The 21,356-nt window shown below is 35.4% G+C and overlaps 1 protein-coding gene across 1 annotated transcript in view; it reads left to right on the forward strand.

Annotated features, from left to right (window-relative positions):
- LOC135963353 (serine-rich adhesin for platelets) overlaps positions 1-21,356 on the forward strand; it is a 203,328-nt gene that overhangs the window by 172,621 nt on the left and 9,351 nt on the right. The window contains exons 4-5 of the mRNA XM_065515167.1: positions 1,214-4,714; positions 20,578-21,306. Of these exons, the coding sequence (XP_065371239.1) occupies positions 1,270-4,714; positions 20,578-21,306 (4,174 nt within the window). The 5' untranslated portion in view covers positions 1,214-1,269. The remainder of the gene's footprint in view (positions 1-1,213; positions 4,715-20,577; positions 21,307-21,356) is intronic.

Consider the following 21,356-nt stretch of genomic DNA (forward strand, 5'->3'; position numbering starts at 1 on the left):
ATATTGTGGGACGATATTTGTCTGCTGGCTCACAGCCACTCAGATCTCGCAGAGAACATACGAAGCGTAACGCTGGCAGCGGAATCAGCAGGTTTGAAGATAAATGTCATGAAGACAGAAACCTTACGTATAAATGCAACGTCCCGGAATTTATTTGCAATAGGTGTAAGCGAAATAGAAGATGTCAGGCAATTCTGCTATCTTGGGAGCATTATATCTATGTACGGGGGATCGGGTGAGGACTTCGATAATCGTTTGCAGAATGCAAGTCAAACATTTGGTCGCATAAAACCTATTTGGAGATCACCATCATTTTTATCTCTGCGTATGAAAATAGCAATCTTCAATGCCAATGTAAAATCTACCCTTTTGTACGGCTGCAAGACTTGGAACGCTGCCACTAGTGGTATACAGAAAATGCAAGTTTTCGTGAACCGCTTTATTCGCAAGATTCTATGTGTATTCTGGCCGAGAACCACAACTAATCAAACGCTTTGGGAAAAAACAGACCAACAAATCCTATCGATTGAGATAAGGAGACGAAAATGCCGTTGGATCGGCCACACCCTTAGAAGGCAGCCTACGACATCACAAGAACTGCCATAGACTGGAACCCGCAAGGGAACAGAAGAAAGGGACGCCCAGCTCACACAAGTAGAAGGCAGATTGAGGCAGAAGTAAATAGCAGTGGCAAGAGAAGTGAAGGCGTTAGCACAAAATAGAGAGATGTTCAAACATTTTATTGAGGCCCTTTGCTCCTTGTAGGAACGAAGGTAACATATATATTCGAAACATTTAAATGTTGCTTTGAATATTTTATAGGGTCCAAATTTTACTCTTAGCATATTCTCAGAGATGAATATTTATTAAAATTTGATAGGATTTAAATATTTTTATACCATACACCCCGAGTGATAAACTTGTCATTCCGTTTGTAATTTTTACAATACTCATAACACAAATAAAATAAACGCCGCTTGTCTCTCATATAAGGACAACACATTGCTCTCTTGCTATGTTAAAGATGTATAAAAGGACTTTAATATGTCATTTTAATATGATACTGTTCCAAAAGTGTGCCGTAAAATGAAATCGTGTACAGGGGTTTTAAAGTGCTGGGTGTATAAGATTCTGTACTTCTGAATATAGCAATATTACATGTTGTTAAATAAAATAATCTAACTCCTTTTCTACCAAACTTTTTTCATTCCAGATTATGGACTTATAGTGTTCACTGAAACCATACAACCAACCAGCAATCACAACACAATGTCCTCGTCCATTTGTACACATTTTTCGCAAAATGCGTGGAAAAAAGATTTATGCTCGAATTGCTTCAAATCAAAAGACGAACACAAACAAGCTGCCGCAATGGCAGCCTCCTCCAAATACAAATCACTCTCCACATCTCTAGCGTCATCAACAACAACAACAGCATCTAGTTTAAGTACGAAAACTGGCGGCAGCAGCAGCAGCAACAACAGCAGTGACAGCCACAAGACTGATTATCCGAATAAAAATAAAAGGCCAGCTAAAAGTATAATTAAGAAGACGGCTCATACAGCAACACACACAGCCACCAAGTCTAAACATAAAACTAAAGTTAGTTTTCCCAAGAATCTGTCGGAAGTCATAGGTTATGGTGGTGAGTGGTCCGATGATTCGGATGATGATCATGATTTCATGAATTTGGCCAATGACCGAGATGATGACAAGGCTTTGGGTACCGATGATGAGGAATCGTTGGAATTGAAACGTGTAACTAGAGCCAATACCGATTTCAATATGATTAATGGCAATTTATTGGGAGACGCCCAGGAAAATATTAAGAAATCATTTGCTGCCTTAAAACTGGGTGCTCCACAGGTGGACAAGGAGGGTAAGAAACAAACATTGCAAATAAATGTTATACCTTTTGGTTGTTCCGGGGAAATGAAGGAGATTACCAAATCTCCCGTCCCCATCACTCAAGTATCTGCCACCACTACCACGGTTAAAACTAAATTTGAGACCAAAACTACAGAAATGAAAACCGAGAAGACTACTTTAACAGGTGCAATTAAGAAGACTACAACTACAGCTTCTTCCTCTTCTGCTACGCTTAACACTACATGTTTAAAAGCCTCTCCCGATTCACTACCCTCACTCGAAAGTGATGGCAAAAATAGTCCACCTATCGAAAGGGCCATGGAAAAATCCTTGCTGGATGAAATATCCGAGACTTTGGAGAAAAATCAAAATGAAAAGCTGGCTTCTGAGTCCAAGTCATCAGCCTCTTGTTCTTCATCAACATCATCATCCTCAATGGCCACCAATTCTAAAATTAAATTTGAAATTGGTACTTTAACCGAGTCGCTGGATAACAAAACATTTCTCGACCTTAAGAAACCGATCGTTCGTCATTCACCCATTACCAAAGACCAGATCAAACCCAAAGTAAATGTTTTCCACAAATACTCCGATAGTGACAGCAATTGCTCAGATTCCGAAAACGGTGTCTCAGCCTATTATGATGTGGTGGAAACTTCTCAAACCTACGAAAACCTACCAGATGGTAAATATGAAATCAAAGAGTCTTGCAAACAATCGGGCAAGGCTGAGCAACAAAAGGAACAATCGAGTATCTTCTCCAGTTCCCAATACATAACCGATATGCTTTTGTCTTCGAAAACTCGAGCAGCTTCTTACAATTTACATGAGGGCAACTTTATGACCAGTAAAATAACCTCGGATGGTTTGATTGTTACCAAATGCAGCTCCGATGATGCTTTGGATTCCACAGCCAGTAGTTTTGATGGCAGCAGTGATGAGGAAACTTCTTACAATATGATACGCAGTGAATCGGATTCGGGAATTGGCATTAGTATAGGCCATGATTATAAGAATATCAATATGACGGAAATGGATAGAGATAGACTTAGGGTAGAGAAAAAACTAAGTGCCAGTACGAATAATTCAGATTATGAAGATATTCAGGTAACCGATCAAAAACCCATGTTGCCACTCAAGGATGTGAAAAGTTCGTTGAGCGATAAACCCAACTTTAGCATGGACAAGTCTCGAGAACTTCATGGGGAACCCGATGGCAGTGCGGATCCTGATGGCAGCTTGGAAAACCAAGATTGCAAGCAATTGCCAGAATTACCCAAATCTCCACCTCCCTCCACCAAAGTCATAGATGCCCGTCCATCGTTCCTGCATGGCTTGCAAAAGCAACATCCTCCCGTTTTACTAAAGAAACCCGATCTGCCCGCCAAGCCCTTAGTATCTCCGCTACAGACTCCCATGAAAACATTCATGAGTAAAAGACCTACAGCGTCTGCAACAGCTACTGCTGAACAGCAGCAACAACAGCAAGTAATCTCTCAACTACAAATGGTGATGTCGAAATCTTCAGAGTGTTTAGACAATGATTCATTGAAAGATGACGCCAAGCTAAAAAAGGGAAAAGCACCAAATCCACCTATGGATTTGAAAACAAGCGCACCTCCCACACCCGAAAGAGACTACAACATTGATATTGAGTTTGATGAGCATGCCAAGAAAGAAACACAAACTCAAATGCAAACGCTAATGCCAACACAATCACAAGCGCTAATAACACAAGAAGCCAAAGCTGTAAATTTAGCCAAAAACGATGAAGACATTAAATACAAAATAGAAACTGATAATACTACATCATCATCAGCATCATCGGAGGAATCGTCAGCATCTACGGAAACCAATTCCTCAACGGCTTCTAACTCTTCCTCGTCCTCTTCGTCTACCATCTACACTAGGAAAATTGTTTCCAATAGCGGTACGGTGGGCAAGAACTCAGCTGCAGCCATTATTAAGGAGAAAGATAAACGGGAGAGAGCTACCATCAATCCCAAATTCCGCAGTCTCAACACATTTGTCACTCAACGCAGCAATGCAATTAAGAATTTACAATTGCAGAACGCTGTGCCAACACTAAATCTCAAACAATCCATGACTCCCGAGCCCACACCCAGAAATCCCAAAAATCTCTCCTTGTCTGAGGAAAATCTAGCAGAAGCTTCGTGCAGCAAAACGGTAACTACATCGATGTCTATAACCAATTTAAATGCAGCCTCTCACAACGACAAGAAATCAGCGGGTATGGGTAAAACAAAAACCAAGTTTTCCATTAAGAAATTCCTGCGCATGGGCACCACAAAAACCACAGAGAATCTGACCAAGCAAAAGGAGAGTATTTATTCGGAAATTTGCACTGGAGAAGATGCCGGAGTAGCCGGTAAGCCACGTTTAGTCATTATACATCCCATTGACATAAATACCACCGGCGTGGAGGTGGTCAAGGATATAACAAAAACCAATGAATCAGTCACTGCCCAAACGGTGGCCGTTGTTACCGCCAAGCCACCCGCTCCCCCTCTACGATCACTAGATAGTCAACGAAGTCATGAGGTTAACAAACCCGCCAGACCACCACCACCAAAAAGTGCTGAGCTAAGAAGAAAACAACAAATATCTCTGGCCAGCTCGAATACTACGAACAATAACAACAGCGCAGCTTCCATGATGGCCAATGCCACGGGCTATGGCCACAATGTTACATCAGCTACAGCAGCGAGCAATTTAAAAATGTTGACTTCCTCTCCCAAACCTACGCCAGCAAATAACATCCGTATTATGGGAGAACAAAGCGGTTCGATTAAAAGCAAGTCTGACAATGTTTATGCCAATTTAGGTAAGTACAATAATATATTTGAATTCTTTTGCTTGCTTGTTTTTTTGTTTTTAGTTTTTTTTGTTCTGTTGCCATCGTTTATTGTTTTTGTGATTCATTTTATTGTCTAACGATGGTTGTCAGAACAGTGGAAACGTATGTTGTGTGCAGCAGCAAAATAATATTGTGATGGGAAAATATGAAAATATTCATTATAAAATTTCTACACCATTTTTCATTGAAATTGAGAACATTATACATGATATTGAGAAAATTCCAAATGAAATTGAGAATTTCCGTTTTAAATTGAGAAATTTCCAAATGAAATTGAGAAATTCCATTTCAAATTGAGAAAATTTAAAATGAAATTGAGAAAATTTTATTTTACTCCACATAAATAATATACATTAAACAAAAAACATATGTACACAGTCTTATTGATCAACAGGCATATCTTGCAATTCCAAAGCACTTTGGTGGAATGATGTTGTATAGCTCTACTGCAATCTCCAGTAGTTATACAGGACTTGGAATCATTAGTTAATTATTGAAGATATAAAATCCTCTGCTCTCCTACATTAGTAGGATTTACGGTTGTTATGTTCATCTTTGACTTCACAATACTTTTGATTTTGGACCAAATTATTTCAATAGGGTTAAGCATTGGTGAATAGGGACTCAATGGTAAAAGTGTTGCTGAAGAGTTGTTGAAAATTTCACGTAAACGACTACGGCAAGGGGCATTGTCACATACCAAAACGAGTTCAGATAACTGATTACCCAACTCTTCCTATCAACACTTTTGACCCATTCGTTTGTGCTTTCGGCAGTGAACGAACCTCTGCGACTATCCGTTTGAATAATGCCTGCGATACAAATTACACCTATCAGGTGGATGTCGGGGCCACGCGAAGTAGGTATCGAAAGAACTGTTCGGGATCCAACACGAGACCAACCATGTTTTCTACGTCAAAATAAATTGAAATTGAGATAGAGAGACCACTCTATCCAGATCACCACATCTTTTTTCCACGTCTGATATAATCGTTAATTTTGTTTGTTTTTAGTTTAAAATAATTTATATGTTTCTCAATTTTATTTAGAATTTTCCCAATTTCTCAATTTCAATTGGAATTTTCCCAATTTTATTTGTAATTTTCTAAATTTCAATTTGAATTTCTTAATTCAATTTGAAATTTTCTCAATTTAAAATTGAATTTCTCAATTTCATTTGGAATTTTCTCAATTTAAAACGGAAATTCTCAATTCCATTTGGAATTTTCTCAATTTCAATGAAAAATGGTGTAGATGTAAATTCCTAGAAAGTATAAAAATTTAAACTCTTGCTGGATTTTTATCACCAAAGTTCTTTGTAAAAAATCTATAGAAAACTTTTAGGCAGATTTATAACAGTGGGGCAGAATCAAAATGTTTTGGAAATAAATCTGGCATTTCTAAACGTTTGCTCCGATTGGGATAAAATTTGACGTGGTTGTAGCCAAGGAGCGATTCAGAGTTATAGGCAATTCAAAATTGAAATTTTAAAATTTAGTCGTTACTTTTGCACCGATTTTTTATACCCTTCACCATGAGTGGCAAGGGTATATATAAGTTTGTCATTCCGTTTGTAATTTCCACATTTTTCATTTGCGACCCCATAAAGTATATATATTCTGGATCGTTATAGATAGCGGAGTTGATATAGCCATGTCCGTCTATCCGTCTGTGTGTTGAAATCAACTTTCCGAAGCCCCCAAATTACTTACATACACGATTCATACATCAATATCTCCGAAATTCCTCCGGCTCGGTCGCGAAAATCGCTCCACAAATGGCTGAGATATAAGGAAAAAACTAGGACAACCTCGGTTTTTTACCTATTTTTGACCTATATCTGGATTACTAAGTCATTAATATAGACAATATGGATATCTAATGATAGATATTTCAAAGACCTTTGCAACGACCATTTTTTCACCCGAATTTTTTTCATCAAAATTTTTTTTTTTGTCATAAATTCTTTTTCCTAAAAAATTAATTAAAGAAATTTAAAAAAAAATTTTGGATCCAAAAATAAACAATTTTCATTTTAAATATTCAAAAAAAGTAGATTTTTTGCTGTTTTTTGGGCGAAAAGGATACTTAACTCTTTTGTTATTAAAAATAAACTTTCTTAAAGAACGTATAACAATTTTATATTTATCTGTAGGTATCTTTATGGAGAACATTTTGGTATAAAAAACATGTCCTATTTTTTGAATATGTCGCTCCTACTCCGTTCGGAATGTGACCTATTTTTTTTATCAAAATTTAAACTTTGTGTCACATGTTCTAAAATCACAAAGCTGAGATCAGAAAACGGAAAACAGGTTTTAAATCCTTGATGTGTTTCCTATTTATATCCAAAGTATTTTCCCAACCCCGAAGAAAATGTGGACCCTACGGCCAAAATTGTAAAAAATGGAATTTTTGGGATTTTCGCTCCAATTTTTAGGAATTGCGGGATTACCTTTTACCTTTTTAAACGTTGTTATTTAAAATGACAAATTTTAAAATTTCATTGAGTTTTGTTAATAAATAAATATTTTATTACATATTTATTGAGTTTCTAAAACTAAAATATATATCAAAATTTGAATAGGAATGCAGGTATTAAGAACAATTTGATTATCATTTATTCCGAATTATTTATTTTTTGTTTAGGTAGCTCAATTTTTGATCTTACAAACCAAATTTCTAGTCAATGTCTCAACTAGATTCAACAATATGTTTAAATTTTCTGGATCATTTTTAGGGCCCATTTTAATAACTTCAACTCAAATACTCCTTGGCTACGCCCACGTCAAATTTTATCCCGATCGGGCCAGCCGTTTAGAAATGCCAGATTTATTTCCAAACAATTTTGATTCTGCCCAACTGTGGGTCGGCATAAAGAGAACAAGAACAAGAATCGCCCCTCTATCTCTCTAAGCACTTTCTAGAGTCTTTTGATTTCTGGAGAGTATAGTTAATTGACATAATTAATGTTTATCATGAATTCCACTGAAGAGCACAGACCATGGGACTTCAGATTTTTACCATCTTCGTTAACAGCATACCCGAGTAATGGACATTTACATTTTTTTTAATTTAAAATATCTCTCAATTTTTTCGCAATTTAAATTTCAAGAAAATTTCCATGTGCCGTAACTTTAAATAGTCATATTCCTGGGGTTTTTGCGCAGCACTCAAGATGTCACTTTAACTAAGTACTAAATTATCTTGAAATGTTTGTTTCTCTTAAAAGAAACATTAAAATTTCTCAAATTTTATAACTAATGACCAGTCGATTCATTACTTGTAACCAGTGAAGTAGCTAATCTGTGAATTGAATCAGATACACAAATTCTTTGTCTTCTTTAGACTAAAAAAGGATTTTCTAAGCCTGAAATAAGTTCGTTTTCAAATATTAAGACAACAAAATTTAATGAAAATATCGATCCATTGGTCAGTTGTAAAAACCATTTTTTTCACACTGTTTGCCAACATTATCTCTTCCTCTATCCTCTTACTAACATTCGTGTTCACGGTATTTTAGTTTTTTTTAATGGATTTTGGTCTTTCATCTTCAACATCTTTACATGGCTGACTACTTGGGCAATTGCGTGTTAAGCACGCATTATGATCTCTTCTCAATGGACGTTTAGCTTCTTTTTAGTTGTTTTTTTTTGGTTTGTAGCCATAATACTATTTGTTCGTGTTTTAGCCTTAAGTTCTTAACATTCTAGTTTAGTTTATATTTCCCCCCATTTTACGACGTTGTATTATCGTTTAAATGCAATTAATTGCATGAATTTTTCTAGAGGTTCTACTTCATCATAGTCGTCGTCGTCGTCGCCAACTTACACCACCACCATCATTATGTTGTTCTTTGGCATGAGTCCATTGGTTAGCAACAGAGCTTTGAAAGAAGGCATTAATGTGGTAATAATAACTCAACTTCTAAGTGAAGTTGAGTTAAAAGAATGGCAAAGAAATGTTTAAATTTCTTCGAAAATTTTTCATTTATTCAAAGTTAATAAAGAAGTCAAAGAAAATTTTAAATTTCAATGAGATTCAGTTCTTTTTCTTTACTGCTTTCACGCAAAAATTGCGTAGTTGGTTGTATTCTTGTTTATGTAAGTATTATTTACTACATTTCCAGGAAATATGGCGTGTTGAAAAATTGATAGTATTTTGTAATACAAGGTTGGCTACAGGAAGTTGCAAGGAGGTTAGATAACATTTTCTTAATGAATAGTACATAATTCCACACATGTGTACAGCAACTTCATAAACTGGACTTTCAAACTTGAAATCATGAAAGAAAAAAATCAGATCAAGGAAAACTAAAACTAAATAGAAATCTTAAATGTAATTAGAACATTTCTTAAGATGTGACCACGCAACTTTATTTTGGCTTAAGGTAAGGAAACAAGTTGACAGACTTTTTGACAGTCATAATCGCCAATTTTGATCATATGTCTTTTGAAATAATGACAATTAGGGAAATGGTATTATTAAAAAACTAAGTTTTAATAATTCACAGTAATTGAAGTTAAACTAGATTAGGTAAGCTTATCAAGCAGAGACTCAACCATAGCACCAGACAGACCATCGAAAACATCCGATGCCACGTTGATCATTTCCAACAGAGGACAGTTACAGGAATTGTTTAACTTTCTCCCTCTTGCTATTTGCTCTACAGCTTCTACAGAAATCATTGAATTCAACAACCAGTCGCTGCGAATTCAGCCCAATGAGATTCATATCGTTTCTTTACTTAATTGTGTGCGTTGAGAGAGCTAATATGTGAGCCAAAGCTAGGATGTGGCCCCAATTCCCAGGTTATCCTATAACCATTAGAGGTGACCCATTTCATATTCGCCAACTCTTCAGTCTTCCGAATTAAAACTTTCCTGGAGTTTAGGAGTATATACTCGCATTCCAAATTTGTTGAAAAATGTAAGCTAATGCCCAGTATAGAAAGCTCAGCTGTTATGTCTGCTTCGGGACCCAAATGATTCAAATGATAATAAACAAGCTTCTCCTAAGAGGCGACAGACAATGGTAGTTTTCGTCATTAGGAAGGACAATTTTTATTGCGCAACGAAGTTTTGACTGTTAGAATATACGTTCACGGTAGTTGCGGAGACGCCATTGTTACCGAGAGTTGATTCCTGTGATAAAAGCTTTCGGTTATTACAACTGAGTCACTAATTTGACAAACATTGGTCGTGTAGGACTCGGGTCGTACAAATCTGGTGAAATATTTAAACTAAATCCCAACATAACAAGCTGATTTGTTAAGTTATTTCCCTTTGTTCCTGGACCCCAATGTTAAACTACTTAGTCATCTTCTTGAAGATGAGCCGCAACCAAAGGCTGGATTTCACAAAAAGAATGAAAACGTCATTGCCTCAACAAAGTTTTGACTGCCGGAATTTGGATTTCACGGCAGATGTGAAGAGGACATGCAATCCCAGCCAGTCTGAAAACTCCTTACTACCCAGAAACTATTAGAAAAGGATAGCTTCATCATATAACAAACTGATTTTTTAAGTTCATTCCTTCTGCTCCGGCACCCTAATCTTAAACTACTTAGTCATCTTCTAGAAGATGAGCCGCAACCACATGCTGGGTTCTTCAAAAAGAATGACCACGTCAATGCCTCAACAAAGTTTTGACTATCGGCATTTGGAATTCACGGCAGATGTGAAGAGGACATGGAATCCCAGCCAGTCTGAGAACTCCTTACTATCCAGAAACTATTAGAACTGGATAGCTTCATGATATAACAAAATGATTTTTTAAGTTATTTCCTTCTGCTCCGGGACCCTAATCTTAAACTACTTAGTCATCTCCTTGAAGATGAGCCGCAAACACAGGTTGGGTTTCTCAAAAAGAATGAACACGTCAATGCCTCAACAAAGTTTTGACTATCGGAATTTGGAATTCAATGCAGATTTGAAGAGGACAAGCAATCCCAGCCAGTCTGAAAACTTCTTACTACCCAGAAACTATTAGAACTGGATAGCTTCATGATATATGCCACAGAACAATGTAGCATTTCCAAATAGTTCCATTTCTTGTGATATAATCCAGAGTATATTCCATAATCCTCACGATTCTCTGTACCTTTTGTAGCATTTGCAGATAGTTCCTTTTTCCTGAGTAGATTACCGAACGAATAACCCAAAAGAATCGTACAAACAATTGTAGGCAGCCACCAACTCTTTACTATTGCTCTTTTGCTGGAGTAAAGAGGTACTGTCGACTTCTTCATTGTTTGAAGGTTGGAAGGTACGGAAAATTCTCGTTTGGCCCAGATAGACTTGTAAGATGATCCTTATAGTAGAAAGAAATTTGTCAGACATTTTTCATTCCTGAGGAAGATAACTTTCGACAGTCACTGAGTTGATAATCTTTGTCCGAGTAGGACTTGGATCAATAAGGAGACGTAGACTTAGACATTCTCTAATTGAAAAAACGTCCAGTTGATACAGCTTAATCACTGAGAACTTCATTAAGACTAAATATTACTTCGAAATTTAAAAAAGTATACTTTCAAAAAACGTTAAAACAAGGGATATATATAATTGCCCAATTCACAATTGGTGTCGTAGCGTTGTATCGTTGTATGTCGTAATTTTTTTTATTAATGTTTTGTTTTTGTTTCGAAAAATTTGTTTGAAAAATATTTACGACATACAATGCTACAACACTACGACATCAATTGTGAATTGGGCAAATATTCCTCTCGGTATACATTTGAATTTTTTTAGCCGATCCATTTAGTTTGATGATCACCATTATATCCAGAATGGATTTCGGTTGTTGAAAACTATTGGATGGAAGTCAGATATCTTATACTTCCTCGTAAAGAGAAGGAGTTAAGTTTTTATGGAATTTATTACAAGTCCGCAGACCTAGTCCTCCTTATAGGAGAATGAAATCCGGCTGGTATATTCTTGAAGAAAATACTTAAAGTTTATAAGGAGCGACGATCCAATTGCGAATGGACAACATCAACTGTATAGCCATCAACTTTTCACCATGACATTCCTGGAATGTTAGCACTGCACTTAGAGTTTCATTTAATTTAAGTCTTACTTTCTTTCGTTGAATATTCTATTGTTCTGCACTTATCTTGGAATTTAAAAAAAAATCTACTTTTAAAAGAAACATTTAAAATCTCCCAAATTTTATAACTACTAAAAGTTAAATCATAATTAAGGTAAAATCATAAAACTTAAGTACACAAATAACTCTTAAATAAGACATAATATTTTATATATAATTTTTATGTGCTTTTCCTAAACACAAAACACAAATTTCCCACAAACAAAATGTAAATCTTAAAGCTGTAATGACCCTCTGGGTCAGGCAAACAAGAGCAACAAGCAACAGCAAGAAAACCAATCAACATTTTCACAAATTATTTCCAATTAACCCTTTCGACAACCTTCTCTAACCTTCAAAAACAGCTACTACAAGTTCAATATTTAAACAACAAGTGAAATTTAACTTTAAGACCTTTTTGCCACAGCAGCAAACCCAACTCCCCCCCCCCAAAAAAAAGGTTGTGATTTATGACTTCTACTTCTTGGTTTTGTGTTTTTCTTTTTTTATCAGTAGTTCAGCATTAAATTTAATCATTTAAGTTTTCATCTCTCACATACATTTTAAAATACACAGAGATTTGAAAATTTTAAAAATGCCAAGTGCGCCAAGTAGTTATTTGTTGTATCAACAAAACCACCTGTAAAATATTACAAAATTTTCAACAAATTTCAAACTAATATGTCCAAACGTCTGAAAAAAAAACTCTAATTGAAGTTTTGACCCACATTAAACAAGCACGTTACGTTAAGAAATTTTTGTGTGGCAAGGTGTTTCAGCTCTTCTTTACATGTTGTGTCGTTTGATCGGTCGCTCGATTGATAGTTTGTTTGGTTTGTCTCTGGTTTTGACCATAATGTCAAGGCTTGTTCAATACCAGTTCTTTTAATTTTATTAACTGTTTGTTTAAAGACTAGAAACGAGAATTTTATTATTAATTGTGATTCTAACGAAAACTTATTGTGTTGATATATACAACACACATGCTTAAGAGCGTAGTTATACAAACATATATTCATTTATTGGATAAGGGAAAAACTGAAGTCATAGAATTGTATTATACAATTAACTAGGGTCTAGACTTCTGAAATAATTAATTTAAGATTGTTTATAAATTAAAACAAATTACACGTAACACCAGTCATTATTTACTTATAAAAATTTTTATGGATTTAATTTTCAAACTGATATCGTTTAATGTTAAAAGTAGTAAATTTTAAACTGATCTTCACAAAATTTGGTTCGTGTTGAAGTTCATATCGATCATGTTATTTACTTGCGGCACACAGTGAGGCAGAATCGAAATTTTTTGGAAATAAATATGGCATTTCTAAACGGCTGGCTATTAAAATGGAACCTACAAATGTTCCAGGGGCGGCGCTATGGGGCTCAAAGTAGGGTACATTCGACATGTAAAATATTTAAACATGTGTAATTTTTTTGTTTCCCATCCGATTTCAAAGTTTTTTTTATTTTTGGAAAGCATTTAGCTAGGCTAAGCATGCTTGCATGTGCTATTTATCTCCCATAATTTCCAAGTTATAGGTATTTCAAAATTTATATTTTAAAATTTTGGCATACCTTGGTCCGCTTTTTTAAAAATATAGGGTGTACTTTTGGACCGAATGGAGTCGAATTTTTTTTTGTTTGTTAGACAGCTAAATTATAAATAATATACAAAAGATTTCAGAGCAATATCAATTATGAATCTAAAAAATAAACGATTTTCAAATTAAAAATTCGAAAATAGTAAATTTTTGCTGTTTTTTGGGCGAAAAGGTGACTCAACTCTTTTTTTCTTAAAATAAACTTTCTTTAAGAACATATAACAGTTTTATGTTTTTCTGTAAGGTATGTTTATGGAGAACATTTTGGTATAAAAAATATGTTCTATTTTTCGAATATATCGGCCTTACGCCCTTCGGAAATTGACCTATTTTCTATAAAAATTTCAAAATTGGACCACATGTTCCAAAATTCCAAAGCTGGGATCAGAAAACGGAAAGCACATTTGGAAACCTTGATATGTTCCCTATTCATACCCAAAGTATTTTCCCAACCACGAAGGAAATGTGGATCCTATGGGCAAAATTGTAAAAATACCATTTTTTGGATTTTCGCTCCAATTTTTAGGAATTTCGGGATTCCCTTTGACCTTTTGACAAGTACCACTTTTGGAATTTTCTCTCCAATTTTTAGGAATTTCGGGATTCCCTTTGACCTTTTGACAAGTTTTTTTTGTTATTTAGAATGACAAATTTAAGAAACGTTGAAAATGTCATTTAGTTTTGTTAATAAATAACGATTTTATTACATATTACATATTTATTGAGTTACTAAAACTAAAATTTTTATCAATATTTTAATAGGATTGCAAATGTTAGGAACAATTTGATCCACACTTATTCCGAACTAATTTTTAATATAATGTAAATTTAATACTAATGTTTAGATAAGTTAATTGGTCTTGCAAAAAAAATTTCAAGTCAATATCTCTATTAGATTCAAAAATACGCCACTTTTAAAACTCAGTCTTTCAAAAATATTGCACATTTCCATATTTCACAGATATTGCCTTAGTTGCCTGCACCGCGAAAAGGAAGAAACAGTTCTTCGCCTCCTCTGGTAAAATGTAGATTTCTGAACATATATACAGAAACAGGCGCGGATCCAGTTCAACCATTTTCGGGGGGAAAACTTATATTTGTTCTACATTTTTCTTTTTATTCCTTTTTTATATGAAAACTTTTCGGTTTTTGGGGGGGGGGAAATTTCCCATTTCTCCCCCTCTGGATCCGCGCCTGTACTGAAACATCGACTATCGATTATACTCCGATGTTCCTATATAGAGTCTCGCACAATATCCATTATTGTGGCTACAAAATTTTAGAAGGGGTAACAAATATTTGGTTGCTTCAACCAAAATTTTTCTATATCCACTGACTTTCTGTTGATATAACCGAAAAATTCTATGTGTGCAACCGAATCATTCGATTGGCAACAAACGGTTGCTACTACTAATCTGTTTTCTCTGTGCAAGAGAGATCCTGCCCTAATTCAAGTTTATTTTTCCTGATTTCAAGTAAGCTTCAGATTTGCAAGTTCATTGTTATCAAAAACGAAATAACCTATACCCCTCACCAATAAGAAGAATATTCTACTTAATCCAACTTTGGGTGTTAAAAGTTTCATTTAAGAAACTTGTATATGTGTTGTATGTAGTTGTTGTTCTTTGGCTTTGTTTGTTATTTTCTTCTCTTCACTTACGTATGAAACGAAAGCAGGTGTAACAAGTTTTGAAAAGATTATACAGGTTTCGTCTTCTTCTGCAGCTGAAACTGCTGCTGCTTTCGCCAACGGCTGCAACTACTCACATTGGCAGAGATTTTGTCATTTCGGTTAGAGCTTTAAATAATTTCTTTAGTTTTTGGTTTTTATTTTAGTTTAGTTTGAAGTTGGGCATTTGAATGTCTTTTTCTTGAGTTGATTCTTATTCTTTTGTTTGTCTTATTTTCTTCTTCTTTTACTTCTAACTGCTCAGTTTTGACTGTTTGTTACAAAACCATAAATACAAACATAGATACGAACGTACTTGTATGTATTTATCTGTGTGGAAAAGGTATGTGTGTGTGTGTAATTCATTGGTGTCTGGTTTGAAAAGTATCTTTATAATCTGGTATACTTATGTGTGTGTAGAAAAGTGTAAACTTAACCCACTTTAATCTTCCAAAGTCAAAACAGTGTGTTTTGGAATTCATGGATATTTTTGTTGTTGGTTGATTGTTGCGACTTTAGCCTATAATTCTTTGCATCTACTTTCTTTATTTGGTTGGTTTTACCGTTAAACTTGATTAAAATGCGTGGCTGATGATGATGATTTTGGTGGGTTTTTGGAGAAACGTAAGCATGAGAATGTAAATAAGACTCTCTACAACAAAGTCAAACAGTTAGACCGGCAGGCAGGGTAGTATGAAATATCATAAAAATGGTGTTGATGATGTACCTTGTTATGGTAAAAATATTTACTGTAGTTTGTTTTGCTAGGTATTCCAGCTGTTTAAGTTTATGATTCATTATTTTTTTTTTTTTGGTAATTGAATGAAGTAAGTTGATGATGATGATCACCAAATATTTACTATAAACATTATAGAGTATGCTACTGTTATAGCTGCTGATGAACAGTGGGATTGCTTGCAAAGTGAATACAACGTATGACAAATGCATATATAACGAAAATCGTATATAAGGGATGAGGAAATTGTTTGATCAGATACTTCATAAAACGAATTTAGAATGTATTTTACTTCATATATTAAAAATATCGGGCAGAAACACTATTAAATCCTCATTCCAAACGGTGATCGTTCACTATGATAAATACCTAAACGTTGACTTTGATATAGACACTGGACGATCATGAAAAAGGTACGATAGTATTTCTTATTAAAATACAAAAATTATATGCCGCTATTAGAAAACCTTTATATGATTTCCTAGTCGGAGCATAGACTAGGAAATCATATAACGGAGCAAAGCTTCATTCCCACGATAGCCGGTTCTAGGCACCTCAATGAACTCAGCCAATGGCTGTCAACTCAGCAACCACTGCTTTTACAACAACATAAACAAAGCTTCTCAGCTCATTCATGATCATAATAAATTACATACTTTTCCTTCTTGTATCTCCTCCAAATATACCGAGTTCAGCAATCTAATGCAGAGATTAACAAACAGTACAGATTTATTTTGCTTCGAATCCGGAAATATTTGTTCAACATCTATATCTATTCCTACAACTTCATTTGCTGTATCTTTCGTGCAAATTATTTTTGGAGGGATAGATCTGCAGAGACCAGTTGCTTTACCTACTGAAGCTAATTTGCAAATTCTAGGGCTCCATGACCCATATGACCCTTTTCCTTAACCTCACCACAACAGTTCCAGACTTTTTATGAAGCCCATTATCCTATTTGGGGAAGGGACAAAATCAGCCCCCGGATCTGGGATTTACCCCATGACGAAGTATTAAATCACGCCATTTGTAAGCGAATTCGGATTTAATCGAAAAACAGATCCTCGCTCTAGCATACCTTCGCTTGGTGACAAATACAGGTTCCGCTCTTAAGGAGTGTCTCTGTTATCTAAAAATCGGCTCATTCGTGTCCAGCATTGTCCTCATGATCAGATACCAAGCACAATGCGCACCCAGTTCGTTCAGAGATATATTAAAAAAAAAAAAAAACATACACAAATTGCGAAGCGTTTTGCTTGTCTGCAGGTACACCCAGAGTCACTGGCGGGAATCGAACCCGCAACCCTCAGATTAATAGTCCAGCACACTATCGACTAAGTCTATCAGGGCACCCACTTAACCTTATCTCATATAATAAGGCCCTGAGAGCAGCCTGGCTATCCCACATTAACCTCAATCTTTTCCTCAAACACTCAACAACACAAATGGGGATGTGTTAAATCCTGGTGAGGAGTCACCATTTACGTGTTTGGAACCAGTTACGCGTCGGTCAACATTCTCTTGATCCCTGATACCACCCAGCTTGATCATTTTCAGGATCAAACGACCCTAATTCAAGGTTCGTTCTCAAAACTCTTGAGCTTTCACATGTAACCAAACCATTCGCATGATTTCGCTTCAGCTATTCCCGGTAGTGTAAATGTACTCCAACAGAACTTTCACTTTATCTATAAATGAAAGGGTAGGATGATTAAATGGGGTAATTCTCTTAATCAGCCATCAGACTAAAATAAGATCGAAACTGATTTCGATTTCATTAACACCTTCTTAGTACGTCAACATTACACTGCGGATAATTCATTGACTGTTGAAGATTTGACTTTGTTGGGGTAGTCCATGTTTTTGGTTTCGAATATACTAAAATATAAACTACTTATGTTATTATAACGTTAGAATTACTCTCAGCCCCACTGTACGCTGCTGCTAACGATGATGACCAAAATAAATTAATATTGGTTATTCTATATTTGTGTGTTTTCGTATGTGGCATTTAGATGTTGCCTCTTTATTTCGAGTGTTTTGGTTATCGGTTAGTTTTGTTGTTGTTGTTGTTATCTAAATGCTTGAGTGCCTTGGCTGCCTTGTCTGGTCTGGTCGGATCTGCCTGCTGCTGCTGCCTGCCTCCTCTGCTGTTAAGTACAACGAGTATGATTTTGGTATTTTTATTTTTGTGTTGCCGGTTTATTTTACGAGCGTATTGAGGTTAATGGGTAAACTATTCTTGAAGGTCGTACCATATTTATGTTGCTGTTGTTGTTATTATGGAATTTGTACGCTTAATAAAACACCGTAAATTATTGCTGTTGCTGCAGCTAAATGTTGCTGGAACACAACTTTTTGCGATTTGTGTTTATGTTAGAATGTGCGGCTGTGTACCTGTTCAAGTGGCGGAGTAAACGTGATTGAGGTTAAAAGAATATTTTGAGAGAAATTCAGGTACAAAAACGGAACACACCACAATATGAGAAACAACCGTGACGGTTACATTTGAATGTTGGCATGCAAAAATTAATAAAATTAATTGAATTGTTTTATGGCATTTAAGATGGAAATGTATAAATGAATGGATTCCATGCTTACAATTCTAATAGATAAATATTTAATTAGAGATACTGAAAAGTTTAAAATTTAGCAATTACATACAAGAGAACAACAAGCAACATATTTAAATAATGTTTGTTATTACATTAAGAGTTATTTTTATGAAAGGAAGCCATTTCTTTAAATTTATAAAAATATACCTATATATGTCTATCGAATTGCTCCTGATATATAGACATTTTAGAAATTTAAATTGAATTAAAAGCTGAACCGAACTAAACTTGAACTAGAACTGAACTAGAACTGAACTAGAACTAAACTAGAACTAAACTAGAACTGAACTAGAACTGAACTAGAACTGAACTAGAACTGAACTAGAACTGAACTAGAACTGAACTAGAACTGAACTAGAACTGAACTAGAACTGAACTAGAACTGAACTAGAACTGAACTAGAACTGAACTAGAACTGAACTAGAACTGAACTAGAACTGAACTAGAACTGAACTAGAACTGAACTAGAACTGAACTAGAACTGAACTAGAACTGAACTAGAACTGAACTAGAACTGAACTAGAACTGAACTAGAACTGAACTAGAACTGAACTAGAACTGAACTAGAACTGAACTAGAACTGAACTAGAACTGAACTAGAACTGAACTAGAACTGAACTAGAACTGAACTAGAACTGAACTAGAACTGAACTAGAACTGAACTAGAACTGAACTAGAACTGAACTAGAACTGAACTAGAACTGAACTAGAACTGAACTAGAACTGAACTAGAACTGAACTAGAACTGAACTAGAACTGAACTAGAACTGAACTAGAACTGAACTAGAACTGAACTAGAACTGAACTAGAACTGAACTAGAACTGAACTAGAACTGAACTAGAACTGAACTAGAACTGAACTAGAACTGAACTAGAACTGAACTAGAACTGAACTAGAACTGAACTAGAACTGAACTAGAACTGAACTAGAACTGAACTAGAACTGAACTAGAACTGAACTAGAACTGAACTAGAACTGAACTAGAACTGAACTAGAACTGAACTAGAACTGAACTAGAACTGAACTAGAACTGAACTAGAACTGAACTAGAACTGAACTAGAACTGAACTAGAACTGAACTAGAACTGAACTAGAACTGAACTAGAACTGAACTAGAACTGAACTAGAACTGAACTAGAACTGAACTAGAACTGAACTAGAACTGAACTAGAACTGAACTAGAACTGAACTAGAACTGAACTAGAACTGAACTAGAACTGAACTAGAACTGAACTAGAACTGAACTAGAACTGAACTAGAACTGAACTAGAACTGAACTAGAACTGAACTAGAACTGAACTAGAACTGAACTAGAACTGAACTAGAACTGAACTAGAACTGAACTAGAACTGAACTAGAACTGAACTAGAACTGAACTAGAACTGAACTAGAACTGAACTAGAACTGAACTAGAACTGAACTAGAACTGAACTAGAACTGAACTAGAACTGAACTAGAACTGAACTAGAACTGAACTAGAACTGAACTAGAACTGAACTAGAACTGAACTAGAACTGAACTAGAACTGAACTAGAACTGAACTAGAACTGAACTAGAACTGAACTAGAACTGAACTAGAACTGAACTAGAACTGAACTAGAACTGAACTAGAACTGAACTAGAACTGAACTAGAACTGAACTAGAACTGAACTAGAACTGAACTAGAACTGAACTAGAACTGAACTAGAACTGAACTAGAACTGAACTAGAACTGAACTAGAACTGAACTAGAACTGAACTAGAACTGAACTAGAACTGAACTAGAACTGAACTAGAACTGAACTAGAACTGAACTAGAACTGAACTAGAACTGAACTAGAACTGAACTAGAACTGAACTAGAACTGAACTAGAACTGAACTAGAACTGAACTAGAACTGAACTAGAACTGAACTAGAACTGAACTAGAACTGAACTAGAACTGAACTAGAACTGAACTAGAACTGAACTAGAACTGAACTAGAACTGAACTAGAACTGAACTAGAACTGAACTAGAACTGAACTAGAACTGAACTAGAACTGAACTAGAACTGAACTAGAACTGAACTAGAATAATTATATTATTTCATATTGATCCTCTATATAATTTAATTTCTCTGAATTTCTCTTTTTCAGGCGAAATTCGCTCATCAATAGCGCCACGTAAACCAGAACGTACAGCCAGTATGCGTGAACGTGAGGCGCAATTGGAATTGGCACGTAAACGCCATATGGGAGGAGCTCTACAGCAGCAATATAATCATAATCAGCAACAACAAATTAACAAGGAAAACGGTGATACTATCTCGATTTGCTCGTCAAATGGTGATATTGTATCAGCGGAACAACAACATTCCACTAATTCCACAACTTCTACGACAACTAACAAAAATTTAGCAAAAACCACATTAAGTCCACAACTGAGCAGCAACTCCATGCGCTTAGAAGGCAAACCACCAACTGGCAGTCGCACCAGCACCTTTGAACGCAAGAAAAATGAAGCTAAGCCCAACATGTCAAATAAATTGGAAATTTTCGAAAATTCAACAACAACTAACAATGCTAACACAAATTCAGCCAATGCTGATGCAAGACCCAGTAGTTTAAAGGATTCAGTGCGTAAAATTAACAGTACCATTGATAGTTATTTGAAAGATAAACGGGACTACGAGAATATGTATGAATTTGTAAAATCACCGCAGTCACCACCACCGCCACCAGCCCGTTCGGCTGATGTGCAAGCGGGCCAGCAAAGACTCATGCAGTCGAGGAGAAATAATTTGCAATTGGACAATATATCGGTGGCTAGTTATACGAGAAGTGAATATGGACCGGCCAGAAATTTCGGTCTTAATAATAGTTTGGGTAAGTGAAATTGTTTATGAAAGTTTTAAATGGTTAGTATAATTTAAATT

The sequence above is a fragment of the Calliphora vicina genome, chromosome 1 (genome assembly GCF_958450345.1).
Source record: "Calliphora vicina chromosome 1, idCalVici1.1, whole genome shotgun sequence".
NCBI lineage: Eukaryota > Metazoa > Arthropoda > Insecta > Diptera > Calliphoridae > Calliphora > Calliphora vicina.